The sequence below is a fragment of the Arvicola amphibius genome, chromosome 5 (assembly GCF_903992535.2).
Source record: "Arvicola amphibius chromosome 5, mArvAmp1.2, whole genome shotgun sequence".
In the NCBI taxonomy this organism is placed as follows: domain Eukaryota; kingdom Metazoa; phylum Chordata; class Mammalia; order Rodentia; family Cricetidae; genus Arvicola; species Arvicola amphibius.
The window spans coordinates 111,043,470-111,065,913 of record NC_052051.1 but is presented as its reverse complement, the minus strand read 5'-3'; the positions used below and the strand labels follow the sequence as shown (position 1 = coordinate 111,065,913).

The 22,444-nt window shown below is 44.0% G+C and overlaps 1 protein-coding gene across 1 annotated transcript in view; it reads left to right on the top strand.

Moving 5' to 3' along the window:
- The window catches only part of Epb41l4a (erythrocyte membrane protein band 4.1 like 4A), a 194,161-nt gene that overhangs the window by 100,136 nt on the left and 71,581 nt on the right, over window positions 1–22,444 (top strand). Inside the window, exons 3-7 of the mRNA XM_038330967.1 lie at window positions 6,416–6,467; window positions 12,454–12,532; window positions 17,934–18,031; window positions 18,683–18,803; window positions 20,828–20,915. Of these exons, the coding sequence (XP_038186895.1) occupies window positions 6,416–6,467; window positions 12,454–12,532; window positions 17,934–18,031; window positions 18,683–18,803; window positions 20,828–20,915 (438 nt within the window). The remainder of the gene's footprint in view (window positions 1–6,415; window positions 6,468–12,453; window positions 12,533–17,933; window positions 18,032–18,682; window positions 18,804–20,827; window positions 20,916–22,444) is intronic.

The following is a 22,444-nucleotide window of genomic DNA, read 5'->3' as shown; positions in this document are numbered from 1 at the left end:
AAACAGAGGCAGGAGAATCGTAGGCTCTTCCACCTGGGCTGTGTACAGACTGAGTTCCAGATGAGGCCATGCAACTTAGTGACATCTTGTTTTAAAGTCAGAAGTAAAAAAGGGCTGGGGTGGAGCCCAGTGGTGGAGTTTATGAGCTCAGAGTTGGTAAAGCGTGCCTGAGACCCTAAATTTAATTCCCAGAACCAAGGAAAGGAAAAAGAAAGCAGTAGGAAACATAAATGTAGTTTGTTTGTTGTGGTTTTTCCAGACAAGGTTTCTCTGTATAGCATTCGTGCCTCTCCTGGAACTAGCTCTTGTAGACCAGGCTGGCCTTGAACTCACAGAGATCTGGATGCCTCTGCCTCCAAGTGCTGGGATTAAAGGCGTGCGCCACCACCACCTGGCTAAATATAGTGTTCTTTAAGTTATTTTGTTGTTTGCTTGTTTTTTGAGATGGATCTCACTATGTAGACCCATTTGACCTCTTCCTCCCGAATGCTGGGATTAAAGTCATGCATTGCTGTGCCCAGCCATTCCTCAGTTCTTAAAGGGATCATCATTATACCCATTGAAAAGTAAATACAGTAAAAGTATACATATAGTGGATTCTGGCCATTTTTACCTGCTAGTGTCCTCTCCCACCCCCTTACCCTCTACCTTTAAAAACATTTGACTCAGCAGACCTTTCTCCTACTTTGATCTCTTGTGCGTGTGACCCACTGAGTTTAGTTGTGGTTTCTTACATGAGCATTAGCAGGATGATTTTTTACTGGAATGTGGACAGCTTATCAATGTCTGCATCCGCTGAAGAAAATGATTCTTCCATCTCTAGAAAACATTAGCTCCTTTAGTGAGGGCTGAGGCCTCATGAGTCCTTCTCCCGTGCAGGATGAAATGGTGGAGTGTGCAGTAAGAGGCATGACATGCTCACGGCTCCTCCTTTGGCTCTCACATTCTCTCCCCCTCTTTTGTGGTGTTCCCCGAGCCTCGCAGGGGTGATACAAGTGTCCTTTTGCGGACTGAGCACACTGGCCAGTTGCAAGTCTGCATTCACTGCTGTCCAGGATGTGGCAAAGCTTTTCATTATTGCGTGCTGCCAGTTCTTTATTTAAATCGTGAAGGAGTCAGTATGCTATAAGAATGCCAATGGGGCTCCAAATGAACAGTTGGCAGTGGGCATGCCCAGAATTGAATATGAATATATATATATATATATATATATATATATATAATCTGTATCGAAGATTAGGATATTGATTTAGTGATATTAGAATTTAGAATTTTAATTCAGAGACTGTTACCTAGAAAATTGATGAAATTGTGACATCACCAGCCAAGGTGGATGAAAGGAGCCCAGGGCATTTAGCCAAGAGTGTCAGAAATGGCAAAGGCTCTGTCATTTCTCTCCTAGTTACTCCAGTGCTGTTATTAAGATTGACAGACTGAGTGAGGGAGGATATCTAACTGCTTGTCCTTTATATCCTGGGGAAAGACTGAGAGCAGGGAGGACGGTGGTCTTGTTTTCTGAATAACTATTAGGGACATACGTTAATAAGCAGGCTTCATGAAATGGGGTAAGGCAGAAAGGTGTGTTTTATTGACTGCTATTTTTGTACAGAATAGGAGCTAGTCCAATTTGTGAATTTACACTAAGGGGGGGGTCGGGTAAAATTGATAGGAATGAGGAGGAGAGAGTGACTACCTACCTGAGAGATTCTCCTTGAGAATACAGGCTGTTTCTCCTTGGGGCCATCTGGATAGACAAGATGGCGGCACACCCAAGCCCAGTCCAGAAATGCTACACCCTGGTTGTCAGCATCACATAGCGTGATCCTGAAATCTGTTTTTATCTCTTCCCTCTCACTTTATGCAGGGGAAAGGACAGGAACAAGTAGGATAAGCCCTCTTTTTTCTTTCTAATAATTATCTACCAGCCTGGTTTTTGTTGTTGTGACAGAGCACTTGAGACTGGCACATTGTATCAAATTGATTTAGTTTGGCTTATGGTCCAAGGGGCAAGATGTCCCAAATGGGGCAGGTGCATCCAGCAAGGCCTTGTGCTGGGGTGAGCAAGAGGAAGAGAAAAAGCAGGAGGAGCCTTGCGTCATAGCAGCCCTGCGTCATAGCAGCCCTGCTCCCATGAGGAGTCCATCCCCAGAAAGGCAGCATTAATCCATTCGTGAGGGTGACACCTCAGGAGGTAATAGTCTCTTAAAGGTCACTCTCTCAGCACCACTACACTGGGGACTGAATTTCATCATGAGTGTTGGGAGAGGACAAATGGCATCCAAGCCACAGCATGCTCCATGAATGCGGATGTCTTAGCCATTGGGCAGCACCAGTTTCAATACAGCGCTCCCTTGCGAAGGCTGTGTCATCGCTGATGTGTTCATCAGTGGAGGAAGGCTGGGGAGACAGTTCCGTGGGTAGACGGCCCTGATGCGCAAGCAGGAGGACCTGAGTTGGGATCCCCAGCATTTATGTACGTGCTGGGCAGGTGAGGCTTGCCTGTAACTCCAGGCTATGGGGTGGAGATAAGCAGATCTCTGGAGTTCATTGGTCAGCTAGCCTAGCCAAGTTAATGACCTTCAGGTCCAGTGAGAGACTCTGACTCAAAACACAAGGTGGAGCACAAAGTTGGGAGGATGGGGAGGAGTTGGGAAGGAATATGAGCAAAATACATAGTATACATGTGTGAAATTCTCAATGAAAACATTAAATACTGAATATATAAAAACCGGGAGAAACATTTGAGAAAGACATCAGATACTTCGTACTCCATATGCATCTACATAAACACATGCACCACACACACACACAGGACACACAGGACACACAGGCATTGAGACAATTGACATGTATTTTACAACAGTATAAGGTTACATAAATCTTGAGGATTTTTTTTTTTTTTTTGGTTTTTTCGAGACAGGGTTTCCCTGTAGTTTCTAGAGCCTGTCCTGGAACTAGCTCTTGTAGACCAGGCTGGCCTCGAACTCAGAGATCCGCCTGCCTCTGCCTCCCGAGTGCTGGGATTAAAGGCGTGCGCCACCACCGCCCGGCAATCTTGAGGATTTTTATCATGAATGTTTGCTCATTTTTTTTCCTTAGTATAGTCTTTTTGTATTTTCCTTGCAGTGTTCCTTGTGTGAAATTTTGTCACGTATGTACTCATTTTGTGCACTTTTTATGGTCTCTATTATAATTCTAGGTACGTGCCTAGCTATTCTTTAAGCTCCTTGAGGCTAGAGGCCCATCTTACTTTCCAGGTCAGGGCCTGGTGTGACATAGAAAGGTATCAACAGAGAGTGTTCTGTGCGTGCTAAATGGCTTAAAGCCCACCTTCAGAACCTTGAGATTGGGATATTGCATTCAGTAGCAAATTTATGCATCCTTTTCCTCTTGAGTGTGAGCAGCAGCCTGGTGTGTTCGGTGTGAACAGACATGTGCTGTGTTTGATTGCTTGCTGGTGGCGAGCAGTGGCAGTGGGGTTATACTGTGGCTGCTTTGGTTCCAAGGTCGTATCTTTCCCTTGGTTGAACATAAGTGGATTTTGCATTTCAGGATGCTGGGCTGTGGAACCCGGTTGATTATGTTTATTATTTACGTTCTGGAGCATTTATCGTTGTCTGACCTCCATCACCTCAGCCTTCCACTTTGATAAAATGAGATTTGTGCCTGGCCAGCTGGATGGATGTATAGTTAGCATATCTGATGTGCGGGGAGTCGATGGAATGACCTCTGATGGATCTTGCTTTGCTTTGTGCACACTGCACTTTCTGTCTCATCTTAGAAACTTTATCGTGCTTTCTTACATAAAAATTTAATCATTCTCATGGAAAGAGGTTGAATTGTACAGATTATCATTAATATGCTTTATCTGATGCACCAAGCATCTTTCCTATCCCTTTGAGAGAAAAGCTTCCCCCCTGTTTTCTTTTCATGGCCTTTCCAGTGTTTGAAAAAACATTGGAGACAGAAAAATGGAAAATGGCACAGTGTATACACAGATGGAGCTCCATGGCACACCATTAACATAGACCACTTTTATGTTCTTCTGTACCAGCCAAAAATAAACATTAGAAAACAGTTTGCTACCCAAAATGCCTTGAACTGAAGAGTCTATAAAATTTGACACTTTGTGATCATTTTAGAAGAGAACATGTAGAAGCTCTGCTCTCATTGGCTCCTTATGGTTTCAGTCTTCCTTCCCATCCCACCCATTTCTCTTTTGGAACACTTTGAGTCCTCTTGTGTGTGGTGTAAGTCCTAAAATTAAAACCCAGTGTTTGGACCAGCTTTGACCTCTGGGGAACATGGGAAGAGCCTCTAGGGCCCATCTGCCTCCAGTACTCTCTCTTACGGGCTCTGTGATGATCACCAGCATTGATGAGTTTTGAACCCAGATACCCAGAGAGAAGGGAGCCACTGACCTGCAGAACTCAGATAATAAATGGGTGTTGTTTTAAGCCTCACTTTTTTGGTGGCAATTTGTTATATAGCAGTAGAGACCTAATCAGCTGTCAAGTGGGTATTTGCGTTTCTTTAGGTTTCCCTCTGAAATACATAGGCATATTTCAATCTTTTTAAAACTAAGTCTTATGTATCCCCCATGTGTATGCACTTGCAAGCATGAGTGTGATATGTGTATGTGAGTACGGTCGTGTGCCATGTTGCACGTGTCACACTCAGGCTGCCAGGGCTTGCACAGCATTTACACAAACAGCGCAAGGTTCTCCTTTGTGCCATCTCCCCGGCTTCAGGCCTTCTTACCTCACACCAAAGGAAAGGAATCGTCTGTACATTATGTTTCCATCTCGTGGGAAGAATCCTTCGCTTCGGATGCAAAGAAGAACGAGTTTGCTTTGTGTCCAAAGCACAGAGCAACAAGTGGGTTGATGTTGCTCTACACGGTGAGTCAGCATCTCCCTCTGAACCAGGGTTTCGGTACCAAAGCAGCATCTTTGGTCATTGTGGATACCACAGTCCTTCCCTCGTTACAGCCTCTGCTTCAGGTACCTCTTCTGTTTTAAGTTGGTGAACTTGTGTGTGTTGGCTGCTTTGTAAACATCTAGTGGAAGTAGAACTGCCTTGAGAGACAGTGGCCATTGGGTACAGATGAGTTAAGGCTAGTGCTTCAGCAATATGTCTTAATGGGGCACTTAGTATGAACGCCTATCATATATCGTTTGAAATAGAAGGTAAGGGGATCGCATAACATATGAGTATCACTGTTTATAATAACGGTTCACCCAAGGGAAGGAAAGAGAACACTGGTAGGTAGGTAGGTTCTCCTGGCCTTTGTCTGTAGCCCCTGATTCTCTCCTGAGTGTTGGGGGTGGGGGAGGTGTGATCTCATTAGGGTTAATGCAGGAGGACATTTAGGCAAATGTAGATGCTCCTGTGTGTGTGTGTGTGTCCTCCATATTTGTCTAGGGTAAATGATGGAGAGGCTCCATCTGTTTGTCCCCATCGACCCTTCAGTGCCTCCCGTGAGACCCCGAACCTCCCCTGTTGCAGCTGCGGCTTCTCCCTGCTCCTCTTGCTGATGGAGAGCTGAGGCTGGAGACGTTCTCCTTTCAGTGATTTTTGTTTCTCAGGAAGAAAAGGAAAGCCCGTCTGCAGGGCCAAGAATTCCCTATCCCTGCCTGCAGTTCTGTTTGTTAAAGGTTAATCTGCATTAATAAGCAAATACCTTACATGGTCTAAAGCCAGTTACCAAGAGTGAGCACCCCCCCCTTAGTAATACTGTGTGTTGCCTAGCTGGGGTGAGCCAGTGCTGAAGACTTTGTGTGCGGTCCTGTGTGTGAGCTGCATGAGACCCTGTGGGGACACACAGAGTTTTTCAGTCCTTTGCCCCTGTTGCATGGCGATGGCAGGGAGACCCAGCTAGAAACTCCCATGGCTGTGCTCCAGGATTCATGTTCTCAGCTGAGCTGAACTCCCCTCTTGGATCCTGAATGACTGTGTGAGCTAATTTAATTGCTTTCTTCCTAATACTGAGGAACAGTTGTTACAGGTTATGGGACAGCTAGTGAAGAGGTTGGGGACATTTTATGGGAGACATGACTCAGGGGGCTATAAAGGAGGACTTTGGAAAGACACCTAGAGGGTATTCTTAGTGGCCACGGATTTCCAAGTAATACAACTCATTTGTAAATGTCTAACTGCCACCCACCCTTCAGTGAGTACAGCCCAGCTGAGGCTCATTGCTGCCCTGCCTCTCTGGATGCCAGCAGCGAGCACCCTGCCCTCTCTTTATATTCTAGCCACAGAATGCTCCATAGTGCGTTTGTGGATGTGTATGATATAAAGTTGCTTGCCTGTCTGATATTTAAATGGCTTTTGAGTAATACTTTAGAAATGCTCTCGATGCAGAGGTGGACGGAAGCATCTAACTTTATCAGTGCCTCTTTCTGTTTCACAGTATTGGCTGGACCCAGCAAAGACTCTTGCGGAACACAAGGAGCTAATCAACAGTAGGTATTTCATTTTCATTTTGTGAGATGGTGGCTTGGGCTTGGTAAGATGTCTGTGATTTGTTTAGTGCTGGTGAGGGAACAGTAGGACCGGGAGTCGTGATCGGGCTGTTCACTCTGAGCTTCTCCATACTGGGGCAGTTAATCTCATCAGCTACTTAGCGGAGCCTGTGACTGTAGCGAATGTGTCCTAGGGATGCACCCTTTCATGATTTTTATCTGTGACTTTTCTATGTGTTTGTCTTTAAAACTCGACCTTAAAAAGCAAAAAGGAAGAGAGAGGAAAGTATTTGTTCTTGGGCTGTGGAGTGTTTTTTTATCATGCCACAGGGCCTGTGACATGAAAAGTTTCTGTGACTTTGGGGAGAGGTCATTCCTTGTCAGGGGTTAGTTTTTAGAATGATAAAAATAAATAAAAATTGGTGTAATTAAATACATATTCTTTAATCTTAGTATCCATACACAAGGTTTTATTTATACACATGTCTAAACTTAAGTATGCAAAAGAATAATCAATTACAAATTTTTGTGTTAAATTACATTAATTAAAAATTTGAAACATTTTGTGTGTAACTCACTGACATGAAATAATTCATGTTGCTGTAACTATCACCGTCTGCATAATTTTTCATTATCCCAGACTGACCTCTGTAACCAATGAATCACTGACTGCCAATCAGAGCCTAGTGGGCCCTTCTGCCTCTGGGTCCCATCGCTCCCATGCCTGCCTGCCCTTTCTCTGTGGTCACATTGGCTTTATGAGCGTTGATGGATCTCAGCACAGGAATGCAGCCACAGTGAGGAACTGGAAACCTGGAAATTCAGGGCCCCCAGGAACAAGTGTAAATTCCCTCCACATCAGCATCATTGTTATCGTCTCCAGCTTTCTACCTCTGTAGAGACCACCAAAGTTTATAAATTACAGCTCGGGGCCATTCAAATCAATTAAAAAAAAAAACAACTATCAGAAACTCAGAAATATTTCAAGAACAACTATTTTAAAATAAAAAATAAAATTAAAAAAATTAACATTTTAGTGGCTCATAGTTGTTCGTGCCTGTAATCCTAGTAATACAGAGGCTGGGGCAGGGGAATTGCCACTAGTTGAGGGCAGCTTGGGCTGTACAGTGGTTCCAGGCTAACTGGACTAGTTACTAAGTTCTTGTTTCAAAAACAAGCAAATACAGGGGCTGCAGAGAGGGTTCAATGATTAGAACACGGGCTGCTCTTCCAGAGGATCCAGGTTTGATTCCCAGCTACATGGTAGCTCATAGCCTATGTAACCCTGATTCCAGGGGTCTTAATGGTATCTTCTGGCTTTCCTGGAGAGCAGACATACATGTGGTGTACAAATACATATGCAAACAAAACACCCATGCACATAAAAAGACGTAAGTCTTTCAAAATTTTAAGATGGATTTTAAAGCATGCCAAAGTTTTACTCAATTTATTAAGATATTCTACTTAAACATCATTGTAAGAAGCAATATTTTTTCATATTCAGTAATGTTAAATATTTGATGTATCATATGTATAAAACACAATCCTACCTGAAGAAACAGGTCATGGAAGACTTTTTATCTCATCAAGTATTTTAGTTTTGAAGGCAAATAGCACAGTCAGTGTGAGCAGCCATCCAAATGGTAGGCCATTGCTAGTAGTCAAGATTCTCATAGGTAAATCTGGATTTACTTGCCCTAAACTAAGTGGAAATTCATATTATCATTAAGGCACTATAAAATGTAGTTTGGAGAATTCCCAGTGTCTGGTTCCTCCATGGTTTTTGGAGAAAACAAAACGATGTTAGCTTCACTTTAAGGGTTTCTTAACGTTGATGGCAAAGAATAGATGGATTTCAGACACTGCTAAGTTAGTGACTTGCTTCATCAGCATCTCATTTTGTAGTTAATTAGAAAATGTCTGGCTAGGAATATTCTTGCATATAAATGACCATTTCTGGGGCCATACATTCTCTACCGGGTGCTCCCATGAGAGCCAAGGCCTGTTTTCCCAGGCTGTAGAAGGCAGTGCCCACACAGCACCAGATACTAGGTGTGCATAAGCTTTATTCTCACCCTGTGGTTTCAGGAAAGTTGCTCAACTCCTCAGAGCTTCACCTGCTCTGTGGTGGTTTCCAGGCTGTGGCCAAGAGTGAAATATTTATGAGATTGTTTTTGTTGTTGTTTGAGACAATGTCTCACTATGTATCCCTAGCTGACCTGGGACTTACTGTGTAGCAGACTAGTCTTGAACTCACAGAGATGCACCCTTCTCTGCCTCCTGAGTGCTGGGATTAATGGCGTGTGCCACACACTGGGCAATACGAAGTGACACGAGCCCCCTCGGTTTGCCAGTGGAAAAGGCCAAAACCTTTAAAGAAAATGAACTCAAGCTGAGTGTTATTCATTGTGCATTTTTCAAGTTTCTGCTTAGCTGCCCATGACTGGACACAGATGAAATGCCTGTGATGGGTGAATAGGGTCATCTGTCACGTGCACAGAATGAAAGTCGCTCTGGAGTCTATAGAATGCCTCTTCTCTTTGTGCGCTTCTTAGCGGCTTGCGCGCCTCCCTGCCCATTCTAGGTGAAAGCCCAGCCGCCTGCGGGCACAGGCAGACCCATCTACTCAGGAGCAGGGCTTGATTGACACAGACCATCGGCTGTCAGTGGACTTCCTGCCTCTTCTAAATATTTAATAGTCTTGACTCCCTAGTGTCTGTGTCAAGGGGTGTGTTTGTCATAAATACAGTGATTGAATACACATAAAAAACTCAATATATAGATTAGTTAGGAAATTAGACAAAGGCTTTAAAATGTAGATTTAAAAAAAAATCCCTAATTGTAGGAAGTAACTCATGAAGGAAGGCAGAGATGAAGGGAGAGGCATGGGTCTGCTTCTGATGTCCTGAGTGTGCAGTTAACAGGGCTTTGGGAGAGGACAAAAACATGTATGAGCATGTGATAAAAGCAATAACGTGGTTTGAATATTATAAATTGACTTTATTTTTATTACTTGATCTAATTTGTTTCTTTCACCCGGCATTTAAGTTATAACTTCATTAGTTTAACTAAAACTGAAAGTAGATTAGAGTTTCTTTGTATCGATCACATGGTGTCAGCTGTTCCACCAGGTCCACGTTTGTGGGGCAGAGCCTTTGGTGAAATAATCGATGGCAGCACTGACAGTTGCTGGGAGCCCGGATTTCTAAAACAAAGGACGTGGCGGTTGGGAGGTGGGGACCAGAGGACCAGAACTTCGGATCAGCCTCAGCTATGTAGCAGGTGCAGGCCAGTGCGAGCAGCATGAGGTCTTGCCTCAAAATAATAAATAAATAAATAAATAAATAAATAAATAAATAAATAATTTTTAAAAAGCATATTAGATCTATTAATAATTACTGCCTTGGAAGTTCAGCATTTTTGGAAACAGTGCAGACCACACCCATCCACCCTGAAATAACTATTTCTAGGAATGGCATACTACGAGATAGCGGTACCCAAGGGACCTGCATACTCCTGCACGGTGTGTTGACTTTCATATTTACCCATGCATGTGCAATTCCAGGCTTTGTTTCTGAATTTTTAAATTTTGCTTTAGTTGTCTATAGATTTAGTTCTTCTGTATGTGGTAAATGAATAAGAAGTATCTTTTTTTTTTTTTAACCTATGTGAGGATATATTTTTCTATTTAGAATAGTTAACAGGGCCGGAGAGATGCCTCAGTGGTTAAGAGCAGTGGCTGCTCTTACAAAGGACTCTGGTTTAATTCCCGGCACCTATCTGGCAGATCACAACAATCTGTACTTCCAGTTCCAGGGATCTGACCCCTTCTTCTGACCTCTGAGAGTGACAGACATGCCTATGGTGTACATATGTATATTCGGGCAAATACTCATACACATAAATAAATTAAAAATTAGAATTGTTTAAGAATGTAGCAGATATTGTGCTATTACATGGCTTCTTTGATTATTATTTTTAAGAACTATACATGATTATGAAAATACTAGGTAAGTAATTTGCAGAGCTCTGCTACTTCCTCTTCCCAGAATTTGCCACAGCTTATACTTCGTGTACTTTTTCCTGGGACAAACGACATATATTAATTTTTTCCCCTATGAGGTGTTGGGACTGTAGCCTGTCAAACCCCCTCCACACCAGCACATATGATCTCCACCTGTTTGCTTCTGCTAGCGCTGGGCCACTGTCCTGTGGCTGTGGCTCACTGATGGGTCCCCGTGGCTGTGGCTCACTGATGGGTCCCCGTGGCTGTGGCTCACTGGCGGGGTCCCTGTGACTGTGGCTCACCGATGGGTCCCCGTGGCTGTGGTTCACTGATGGGTCCCCATGGCTGTGGTTCACTGGTGGGGTCCCCGTGGCTATGGCTCACTCATGGGTCCCCGTGGCTGTGGCTCACTGATGGGTCCCCATGGCTATGGCTCACTGATGGGTCCCCGTGGCTGTGGCTCACTCATGGGGTCCCCGTGGCTGTGGCTCACTCATGGGGTCCCCGTGACTGTGGCTCACCGATGGGTCCCCGTGGCTGTAGTTCACTGATGGGTCCCCATGGCTGTGGCTCACTGATGGGTCCCCATGGCTATGGCTCACTCATGGGTCCCCGTGGCTGTGGCTCACTGATGGGTCCCCGTGGCTGTGGCTCACTGATGGGGTCCCCGTGGCTGTGGCTCACTGATGGGGTCCCTGTGACTGTGGCTCACTGACAGGGTCAGCAATGTTTTCAGCCTTTTTTGGAGAAGTTTAGAAAAAACTTTTTCTTGATAGTTGATCTGATAAGAGGATGACTTTAAAAAAAATTTGTCCATAAATTCTTGATGATGAGAAGACCCTCTCCTGTTCACCTCCTTCCTTCAGTAATTAATAGCAGGAAAATAGAAATTAATAAAAATTGTGCATAGACAGTCCAACCAGATACAAGAACCAGTAGCCTTGTGGTATTTTGGTCCTTAAGTGTTTTCTGTGTTTATGTGTGAACAAACATGCACTTAGCATTAATTTCCTGCCTTCACTAGTCTTGAACCATGCCTTTTCCATTTGTGTTCTTGTGTCTTTAGAAATATTTTATAAAGGTAATTCTGTGTGTGCATACGCACGTATGTGTACACGAGTGTGTGTGCATGTGCTTGTACATGTGTGCTTGCTTGTGTGTGCGTGTGTACACATGGGTACACACACCTATATTCAGAGACTACAAGAGGCTATCAGGCACCCTACTCTGCCATCACTGCCTTGTTCCCTTGAGACAGGACCCTGCGTGGCACCAGGAGCTAGACTGCATTCAGAAAGCTCCAGAAACACCTCTGTCAGCCCTGTGCAGTACTGGGGCTACAGGAGCGTGCACAGCCACACCTAGACTTTTACACTGAAATTGGGATTTGAACTCAGATCCTCTTGCTTGTACAGCAAGTACTCTTACCCTGAGCCATCTTCCTAGCCCCTAATTCTGTTTTTCCCCCAAGTAAAGAACCTTCCATTTTAGCAAACAGTTTAAATTCAAACTCATCAATGGTTTTTAAAAGTATATATAAGCTGGGCATGGTGGCAAAAGGGTATTTTAATCCCATCACCCGTGACACAGAGGCAGGTGAATCTCTGAGTTCAAGGCCACCCTGGTCTACATGGCAGGTCCCAGTCAAGCCAGCCAGAATTATATAGAGACCCTGATTCAAACACACATGCACGCACACACGCACGCACATTATGTCAGTGGATACACAGTATACCTAAAGACAAATGGTAGAACTACTATTATTTGATGTGAGTATAAAGCTTAAAATAGAATTTGTATGTAAATGAACTGTCAACTGCTTGAAATAGATGTTTTTCTTATTTAATATATTCTCCATATATGAATATAATTCCTAATTGTTACATATTACAATTTTGATTGTAATATGTAATATACATATTTTGATATGTATATTTGATTATAATGTGAAATATAATTAGTTTTTGTTTTTCCTTAAAGCTGGACCTCCATATACTTTGTACTTTGGTATTAAATTCTATGCAGAAGATCCATGTAAACTAAAAGAAGAAATAACCAGGTAGAGTATTAACTTTATCTTTGAGTAATGTGCTATACATGAAAGGCTATATTGAGCGTGGATTAAAAGCGGGGTTTACACACCTGAATGTGTGTCGAGCTGTGTCTCATGGTGCACCTGCTGTGAGGATTAAATTTTCGCCTTGCACGAGGCAGATCGGTGTCCGATGATAGATGTGTTTGGAAAGCGACAGGAACCCGGGTGACATGATGACAGATTTGCATCTGCTGGGGCAGGACATTCCCTGCCATTGTTCAGCGCCTTTGGCCTTTGTATCTGTGTAAGAGCAGTCATTTGATCTGCAAAGGGAGGGCGTTTTGATGCTGGGTTTATGCATATGAATATCTATTTGGAAGGCCAGTTATTTTCCTTTAATTAGTTGTAGTTGAAATATCAACTGTTCAGATATTTTATTTATCTTTGCAGGAAATGAAAAGATAACTATTATCTGTATTAAAAAGGGAGAGAAAATATCAGTATTATAATGTATTACTACACCTTTATCTCCAAAAACTATATTTCAGTAAAGACAGATTTGCTCATTGGTATTGAGTAGATAGATTGCCAAAATAGTCTGTACCAGCATTTGAAAGTGCCTTCTAAAGAGAGGGGGACAGCAGTGTCCTGCTGGGCTTTACTTGGCCAGTGAACTGGCTGAAAAGCAAAAAGCACTTGTCATAACTCTGTTAGTTTCCCAGTGAACTTTTATTATAGACTAAAGGAAAACTTTATACATTATGTGAAAACCTGGACACCTTAGCAACAAAGGCGACCTGTTTTTTTTCTCCTTCCTGTTCCACCCTTTTGTCTATGCATGTACATGTGTGTGGGGATGGCAGCGGGGAGGCCAGAGGTCAGGTGTCTTCCTCATCACTCCCCTTCATCTTTGTGACGAGGTCTCTTATTGAACCTGAAGCTCGTTTGTTGGCTAGATTGGCTGGCTAGCAAGTCCCAGGGCAGCGTCTGCCTCTGTGGCCCCGGGTGGGGTTATAGGAACGCACCACTGTACCTGGCCTGTGACGGGTGCTTTCATGCTTGCTCCGCAGGCACTGCGGTGGCCTAGCCACTTCCCCAGGCCCTGTTGCCTTCTTCTGTCTTCCAGCTTTCTTTCTTTCCTCTTTATTTTGGACTCTTTGGGGTTTCTCATCCCACTCTGACCTGCCACTTGTAGGCCTCATCTCTAGAACCATGTGACGTCTGCCTGCACGCCACCCATCTCGGTTTGCTTCTGAGCTCTCTGAAGAGCCAGTGCACACATTTTCCTAGTGCACACCTTTCTGGAGGAAGGGAGTTGTTCTGAGAGGAGAGGTGTGTATATGAGATCTTCACAGGGTGGGGGGTGGGGACCAAGTCTAGCAGGTGTAAAAATGTTCTTTTATCTACAGCTCATTAGAGACGGGCAAAGGGACATTTTGTTTAAAAATGGTACAAGTCCATCATTTCCACGGGCTCTGCCTCAGCATGCGTCTCGGAGGACTTTGTAAGTGATGGGTAGCATGATACACGGGCTTGAGTGGTGAGTGCTTGACCGTGTGGATTCTTAGTAGCCCGCCCTGTGTTTGCCATGACAGTGCAGTGCGGTCACACTGACATAGTGTTAGCCTCAGAAAACGTTGTGCTAAGACCAAAGGTTTACAGTACATTCTTCTACCCATGTTTAATTTGGATTAATATGAAACAGAAATTTTTCTTCAGAATCCACTGATGCTTATGCCTCAGAGTTTTTCCAGTGTAGCTATTTCCCTTCAGGTATCTCACCAGACTGGAAAGAACCAGATAGTGTAATTGGCATATAGGTGGTGGCTATGACTTCTTTTCTTGCTTGGTCTAAGTCATAGTAAAATGTGGGTAAACTAAATGCACATTTAATGTGACCGGTATGGGATACACTGAGGATGACACCTTTGTTTCACATGAATACATTGCTCCATAGACAGGTCTGTCATACAGCAGACATGAAAAAGTGGACTGATTACTTAAAATAACTTTGTTGTGTATGTGCGATTGTAAATGTGAGTGATGTGCGTGTGGACTTGATTATTGATTTTATGTATGTATGATTGTAAATGTGAGTAATGCGTGTGTACATGTGTGCGCATGCTTGCATGTGTGTACACGTATGTGTGCATGCACGTGTGTGTGCATGCATGTGTGCATGTGTGAGAGAGTCTGAGTGCGGAGCATGTGTCATGGCATGTGTGTGGAGGTCCGGGGCATCTCTTCAGGAGTCACTCTTCCTCTCTTTCTGAGGCAGCTTATCTCTTGTTTGGGCTGCTGTGCGGCACACTCTGGACTAGAACTTCTAGCATATTCTTCTGTCTCTGACTCCCATTTTGCGGTAGTAATTCTGGGGTTATAAATACATGCTGCCACGTCATCTAGTCGCTTATGTGGGTTCTAGAGATGGAACTCAAGTCACCAGGGTTTTGTTCAGCAAGCACATTTACACGCTGAGCCATCTCTCTGGCTGAGAAGTAAAACTGAACTCCCGGAGTGAAATTCCCTCATATGCTATTAAATGAGACTGGTTCTGTGGCCTGTATTTACAAGCTAAATTTCAGTGTTTTCAACTTTAAGTTCAGCTGGGCTTTGTGTCTCATGCTTGTAACCCTAGCACCTGGGAAGCTGAGGCAGGAGGATTGCCATGAGTTAGGGGCCAAAAAGCAAACAAGCAAGCAAAAATCCCAAATAGAGTGGTTATCTTGATTCTGTTCTTTGGAGCATTGTTCCAACTCACTCTGTGTTGGTTTTTAAGTTTTCCTTAGTTTTATATGAAATGTAAGATAAAGGAAACTTTTATGTGTATAATCTTCCATCTAACTGGTTTTCAGTCTACATACAGAATTACAGGTTTTCCATGTACACAGGTTTTAATAAAAACATACTATTTCATATATCTTGCTTGAACCTCTCTTACCATTTAGCCAGTTCGCTTCTGGTAAATGGGTCTTAGAATTTCTGCAGAGAGACGGCTGGAAGAATGTCAGGAGTTAATGCATGCAGGCTGACTCCTGCCCAAACAGCGGAACTGCTCAGTAGATTGGTTAGAGCAGCTGAAGTGGGGCCAAATGATGGCTAATGACCAGTGTGGAGCCCTGAGATGGCTTATCAAGGCTTTATCAAGCTATTAATCAGAACTTTCTGGGCATATGTGTTTATTTAGCTCTGAGTCAGCCTACCATAGCTCTGTAGCCGGCATTTCTGGAATCTGTATTTGAAGACTGGATATACCCACTTGCTCATTCTTCATTCAGGAGCTGCATGGAGCGTCCTGCTCCATGTGACCGTGTGATCAAGGAAAGGTCTGGTTTCCATCACTTGAAGAGAATATTTTTTATTGATTTTATTGAGCTCTACATTTTTCTCTGCTCCCCTTCCTGTTTCTCCCCTCCCCTTCAACCCTCTCCCAAGGTCCCCATGCTCCCAATTTCAGGAGATCTTTTCCTACTTCCCATGTACAGTAGATCCAGTTGTCTAGGTTTGAAGAGAACATTTTTATACTTCTAACTATGTAGTGATTTTTCTTCGAGCTTTAAGGAAGGAGGACCGTCCTCTTTACCTCTGGAAGGCACTCCTTCCCTTGAGCAGGCTGGAAGGAGGAAGGTAAATGTAGGTGGTGGCAGACCAGGTTTTAAGCGTGCAAGGTCGTGGGTTAGGGGTGTAGAGAGATGTGCTACTGTCACACTCTCACATAGTTTGTGACTGAATATGGATGTCAGGGAGAAACCAGCGCTCCTAGGTTTCTCTCACATGTGCACCTGCGACTAGTGTGCCAGCCCCCGAAGCAGCCAGTTGAGGAGGTCTCGCCCCAAGCCTGCAGCTTGGACAGCAGTCTTCTGGGAATGACCAGTGCGACCTCTTAACCTTTGGGGTTTCTCATAGGGCTGTAGCTGTAAGCAGCTGGAGAAGAGACTTATTGGAGATGATTTCCAGCATCCATTTATTTTTCTTGTCTTTGCCTCTCCCTGTGTAAGCGTCACCTTACAAAGGAATGGAATTACAGGGCATCCTGAAGGATGCGGGTATGTGGGTGCACGTTAGTGATGGCAGCTGGATGTGGATAGTGGGCTGGCTTGTGATGCCGCCTCCTAAACCACTGCCTTTTCTCATCCCAGGGGAAGGAAGCCTAGATGGTCGAATCAGAGTCGCAAACCCCCTCGTGTGCTTGTGTGTCTGCGTGTATGGATGTGTATGTGAGTGCATGTGCGTGCATGCATGTGTGTATGCGTGTGTGTCTGTATATGCATGTGTGGATGTGCATGTGTGGATGTGCTGTGTGGATGTGTTTGTGTGTATATGTGTGTGCACATGTGTAGACCAGAGATTAGCCCTGGGTATTACTCCTCAGGCACTGTCCACCTTTAATTTAGAGACAGGGTCTCTCACTAGCCTGGAATTCATCAATTAGGCTAAGCTAATTGCTGGGGAACTCCAGGAATTTGCTCGTCTCTGTCTCCTGAAAGCTGGGGTTAGAAGCACACCACTGTGTCTGTTTTTGTTTTTTTTTTTAAATATAGCTTTCTTGGGATCAAACTCTGGTCCTTCTGCTTGTACAGTGAGCATGTTACCAACAGAGCCATCCCCCAGCTCACGTAGAGTCTCTTGATTGTTAAGGTTCTAGGATCCAATTGCTCAGGCAGTAGTTCTGTTTCTGCAGACTAACCAGCCGTGAGATCTTGGGCAGTTACCTCATCTACAGAGTGAAGATAACAGTGCTGGCCTCATTTTTCTAGGTCATTGTATGTAAACTACATAGACGGCGTCACATTTTTTACAGTTTTGAGACCACTTCTTGGCGCTATGATTTTTAAAAGTATCCCGGAATAAGCAAAGTTGAAACCACAAGCAGGGTCTTAGTGAGTGGGAAGAGGCAGGGAAACACACTGCCGTGTTAGTCTTGTCTAGTGCACATGATTTTGAGCCTTGTAGATGACGCATGTCATAGAGGCTCAAAATTGTAATTTTTTATAATTTCTCCTTCTTGGGAACTGCGTTTGTTGAAGTACTGAATGCGGCAGCCGGTGATGGTGACATTGCATTTCATCTTTTCATTGACACCATGAATTGATACTGTCCTTTCCCATCCCTGAGAGGCAACTGGCCCTTAGGGAAAGTGAGGAGCATCGAAAGGCTACAGATGTAGTGAGCAGCAGAGCCACTGTGCAAGCCCTGCATTCTGCCATGAGAGTTTAGCAACCTAGTGAGGCCGCCTCAAGTACTTCCTGCTGGCCTCATCCCTCTTTGTTCAGGAGACACCTCACAGAACGGTGGGAGTGGCTTGCTTTTTTTCTTTTTTTTAAACTAAGGATGATTGGGTTTTCTCTTGCTGGTCAGGGCCTGAAGCTTCAAGTCTGAGCAGCATCAGAGATTGTTAATCTCCTTTTTCCCATTTCTCTTTTAGATATCAGTTTTTCTTACAGGTGAAGCAAGATGCCCTTCAGGGCCGGCTGCCCTGCCCTGTCAATATTGCTGCCCAACTCGGAGCATATGCCATCCAGGGTGCGTTCCACTTCAGTATCTTTGCTTCCGGAATGCTTGGAGAGAAGATTAGAATATTATTTTCTGGGCATATTTCAAATTTGGTGTGGGAAAAATGAGATAGTCTGGTCTTTGTCCTGGAGACACTAGTAGACTAGATGTTAGATAGAATGTCAGGTGGATGAACTGGGTTGGCCTTGGAAGTGAGATTATTACAGGAAGAAGCAGCTGATCAGGACTTCCTGGTTTGGCTCTGCTCCGTTGTGCTAATGGTGGAGGATGGACCTGGTACTTCAGTACGTTTCCTCCAGCATCACCTGCATCACGGTTGTTTGGAATGCCGTGCTTGCTCATGGTTTTATTGTCTGAGAGGATATATTGGGATCATCTCCAATGTTCCCAGAATACATGCCCTAATCTCTAGCAGTATGTTATTCAAAATGTGCATATTCACACATGTCTTTGGTGTAGTTTTTTTTAGTAGTGTTTTAGCAAAGTTATTTAGTAGTTAGCTACATCAATAAATTGATAAGGCATTTGATGAAAAAATGCTTCAGTGTGATAGGAAAATTCCATTCCTTTATTTTTAGAAGCATTTCCCTAAAATACCCATACGAGTGATAGTTAAGAGAAAAACTATATGAATAAAATTCATATTTTATTGTGTTCCAGCTGAACTTGGAGATCATGACCCCTATAAGCACACTGCAGGGTATGTGTCGGAGTACCGCTTTGTTCCTGACCAGAAGGAGGAGCTGGAAGAAGCCATCGAACGGATTCACAAGACTCTAATGTAGGATCATGTTTCATGTTGTATCAGCCGTCAGCATCAATCGGCTGAGACAGTCATAACGTGCTTCCAGCGATGAGGTCGCCTGTGCCCCAATGCTCGTTTCCTTTCGCTTCTTTTATAACAATAAATGCTCATCGAAAATCCCGCTATCTAAATAATATAAAGGTGACAGTAAACCCAGTACCTAAAGATACCACAGTTTTGGTCAATGACCTCTGACTTCTCCTCTCTGTATAATTTCCACTGAGAAAATTGGTTTTGTATAGATTTTTGTATTGTGATTTTACATAAGCAGAGTCATTTTGTAAGAGCTGGGTTTGGTACCTTTTTTTCCCCATCCCTACTATCTTGTGAAATCCTATAATGTATAAATATTACTTTTAACTATAGGAAAATAGCTAAACATGCCTTTGTGCATTTGAGATTTGCCCCGTGGTAAGTAGGTAAATCTTTAGAGTTAGAAGCAAAAAAATGCTGTCTAGGCCATAGCAACGAGACTGTGCTCATGAGGACAGTGGCGTGGAGCTCCCCCAGTCATTGTGCCAGCCCTGATGCACCTCGAGAGTTCCCATGCTCCTCTGGGAGGATTTGCAGTTAATAGCCCAGAGCACTGACGTTATAATTTAATTATAGTTATTTTGGTTAAATCCTCTATACTGATTAACTTTGCCTTTTTGGCTTCTTATATAACATTCCCCTTTGAATATACTTGGTTTCAGATCTATTATAGTTAAGAAAAAAAATGTAGAATTATATCTACTCAACAAAAGTGTTTGCTGAATGGCTCTGCCTCAGTGGGTAGCGGCAGAAGTCGATTGCTGAATTAGCAATCTGAGGGGGCCAACTCTCCATCTTGGATTAGCATGCACCCGGGATGCTCTGTGGCCTGGAAATAGAATCCTTCATTTTAAGGTTTTGCTGAAGTGGATGCTAAACAAGAGAGAGCTTGTTACACATTATAAGTGGCAGCGTGTTCGGCAAGGTCTGCAAATACTAATTCTATTAGGAGTTTCAAAGAACAGCTATATTTTGAAATTATAGGGCTTTGGATAAAGGCCCTCATACATGTTTTATGTGATAGTGCAGCCGGTTATCTTTTTCTAGGAATAAAGCATGATCAAAACCTGGTAGTTTTCTTCTGACCAGTTTATGCAGAACACTCTTCCAGGCTTTCGTCTGAGCGCATAGTGGCTGAAGTGATGAGATGCGTCAGAGAGGACTCGCAAGTTTTAGACATTCTTAGCAGCTTTTATCCTTTGTTAGACATCAGCCCCCACACACTACCTCCCCCCATTCGTCCGTGGAGATTTCTGGCAGACGCTCACCCTCATTAAGAGCAAATGGTGTTCACTGGATGCTGCCACCAGTGAAGGCCTTAGGAAGATTTCTGTACCCAGTGATGAGAATGACAAGCACTTCACGGCTCCTGTGTGTTGCTAATGTTCTTCCATGCCGCACCTGTGCTCAGGAGCTGTTGGCGTGACCCCCGCTGGCTAGCGGGGCCTTCCACTCCTTGCCTGGTGTGGTGCCAGCTCCTGTTGCTTCCAGTGCACAGCTGCTGGTGCTGGTGCGTGGCGACATTTTGCTCCTCGGGAAGTGGCTGCTTTTTAATTTGAATGCTTATATTCTCAATAATCTCCTTGGGAGCTTTTGAAACTGAGAGTTTTTAATACATAGTGAGAATTTGGGAATAGACCATAATGAGCAGAAAGAGGTTTGGTAAATGAAATTAACTTAATATAAATATTAACTTCTTGTCACCCAGAAGGCCAAGTTCTTTTTTGAGAATAAAGCCTTAGCTTGTTCGTCCGTCCTTCCTTCCTTCCTTCCTTCCTGCCTTCCTTCCTTCCTTCCTTCCTTCCTTCTTTCCTCTTCTTCCTCTTCCTCTTCTTTGTTCTTTTCTAAGCCTTAGCTTTTGCATTAGTGCAAGATCTTCCTTGTTTTGCTACTAAGCACACTGAAGTGTCCTCTCTCTCAGTGGGGTAGCTATGAGTTAAAACGTCTTTGTTTTTACTCTGGTGTAGGGGTCAGGCTCCTCCTGAAGCCGAGCTGAATTACCTGAGGACTGCCAAATCCCTGGAGATGTATGGTGTTGACCTCCACCCTGTCTACGTGGGTAACATTTAATTAACACAAAATATTTTAAGCTGATGACATTTTTGTTGAAAAGTCAGAGGAACTCCCTGAGGGAAGCCACCGGCCTCTTGTTTAGCAAGCAGATGATACTTCCTCCTGTGGTCCTCGAACTCAAAGCCGCTCTTACCTGGATTAAACCCTAATGAGTTTTGCATAAAAGTCTGTGATTGTTTTTCCACGTGTAGAAAACAATTAACTGGGCCTGCAAACACAATCTGGATAAGAGTTCCAAAGGGCTCAGCTAAATGCCAAAGCAGTTTAAAATCGGTCTATAATTGATGCAAGACAGAAAACGGGAGGATTTTCTAAAAATAGATTTTTGTGGCAGGAAAACATAAAGCTCTTTGCCAGGTGAAGGAGGTGCTGGGCAAGCGTCCTGGTGCAATGGCTGGTGGATCCGGGCTGAGTGGACAGTGTCCTGTCAACAGGAGAGTATTGCATGGGTAGAAATACATCTGCCAGTTTCCTTCAGTAGCTATGGAAACTGCCAGCTGTTGTCAGCGAGCCTGCATCAGATCTACATGAGTGTTCTAGAGCCAGGCCCCACCCTCTCAGACCTTTTTCCTTGACTATCTCTTCCCTATTTCCACCCCTGCATTCATTTTATAGCATGTCTTTAGCTCACTGGTGTTGTCTGAGACAAGAAACCAAGCTTCTTACTCATTCATTCAGGCAGGCAGGGTCTTGCTGTGTAGCCCAGGCTGGCTCGAACTCTTCTTGTCTTTACCTGAGGAGTGCTGGGATTCCATGCACCTGCTGTTGCTCCTGGTTCATATTACTTTTACAGTGAGAGGCACCCGTGAGTACACATTCATTGTGACAGTGGAAGTTACAGACTCGGAGGATCTAAAAGTTCCCTGATAACAGATGCTGGTCTCATTAGAGGATGGAGTGCTGCCGGCTTTAAGAACAACTCTAAGATCTGGGAAGCAGGTCCTGTAATCTCAGCACTGTAGTCTCAGGTGGAGGCCAGACAGTCTCATGCTTGAGACCAGCCTGGACCATGTAGGAAGAAAGGAAAGAAGGAAGGAGAGAAGAAAGGTATCTTTAAAACTCCACGAGGTCATTGTCTTCTCCTCTGTTGGCCTCTTGGTAGGTCTGGGGGTGTTTAAAAAATACACCCCCCCTTAGAAATATATAGAGGCTTCTGCAAAATGCTTTGATTCTGTAACGCCTATCTTAGTTCCTAATCAGGTCTTCTGGCTTTGGAAGTTACTGGTAAGGATCTATGAGGAATGGCCCAGATCTGATAGGTTCTCCATCCCTCTAAAGGTGGAGGTTGGCAACGACGGGGTTTTTCCAGAGCCGTTGTCTTGGTTGTCTTCTGCTTGCAGGCCGTTCAGCAGACAGCTCTGCGCATGTTCCTGGTACCCAGCCGGCCTGTGGCTCTGTCATTTCAGGGCCCTGTTTTTTGAGGTTTGTCACAGCCTGGAAATGAATGTTCCCCAGGATTTATGAGAAAGGATTGCACTTCTCAGTTTTTGAGTGGTCTTAAAGTTACAAGC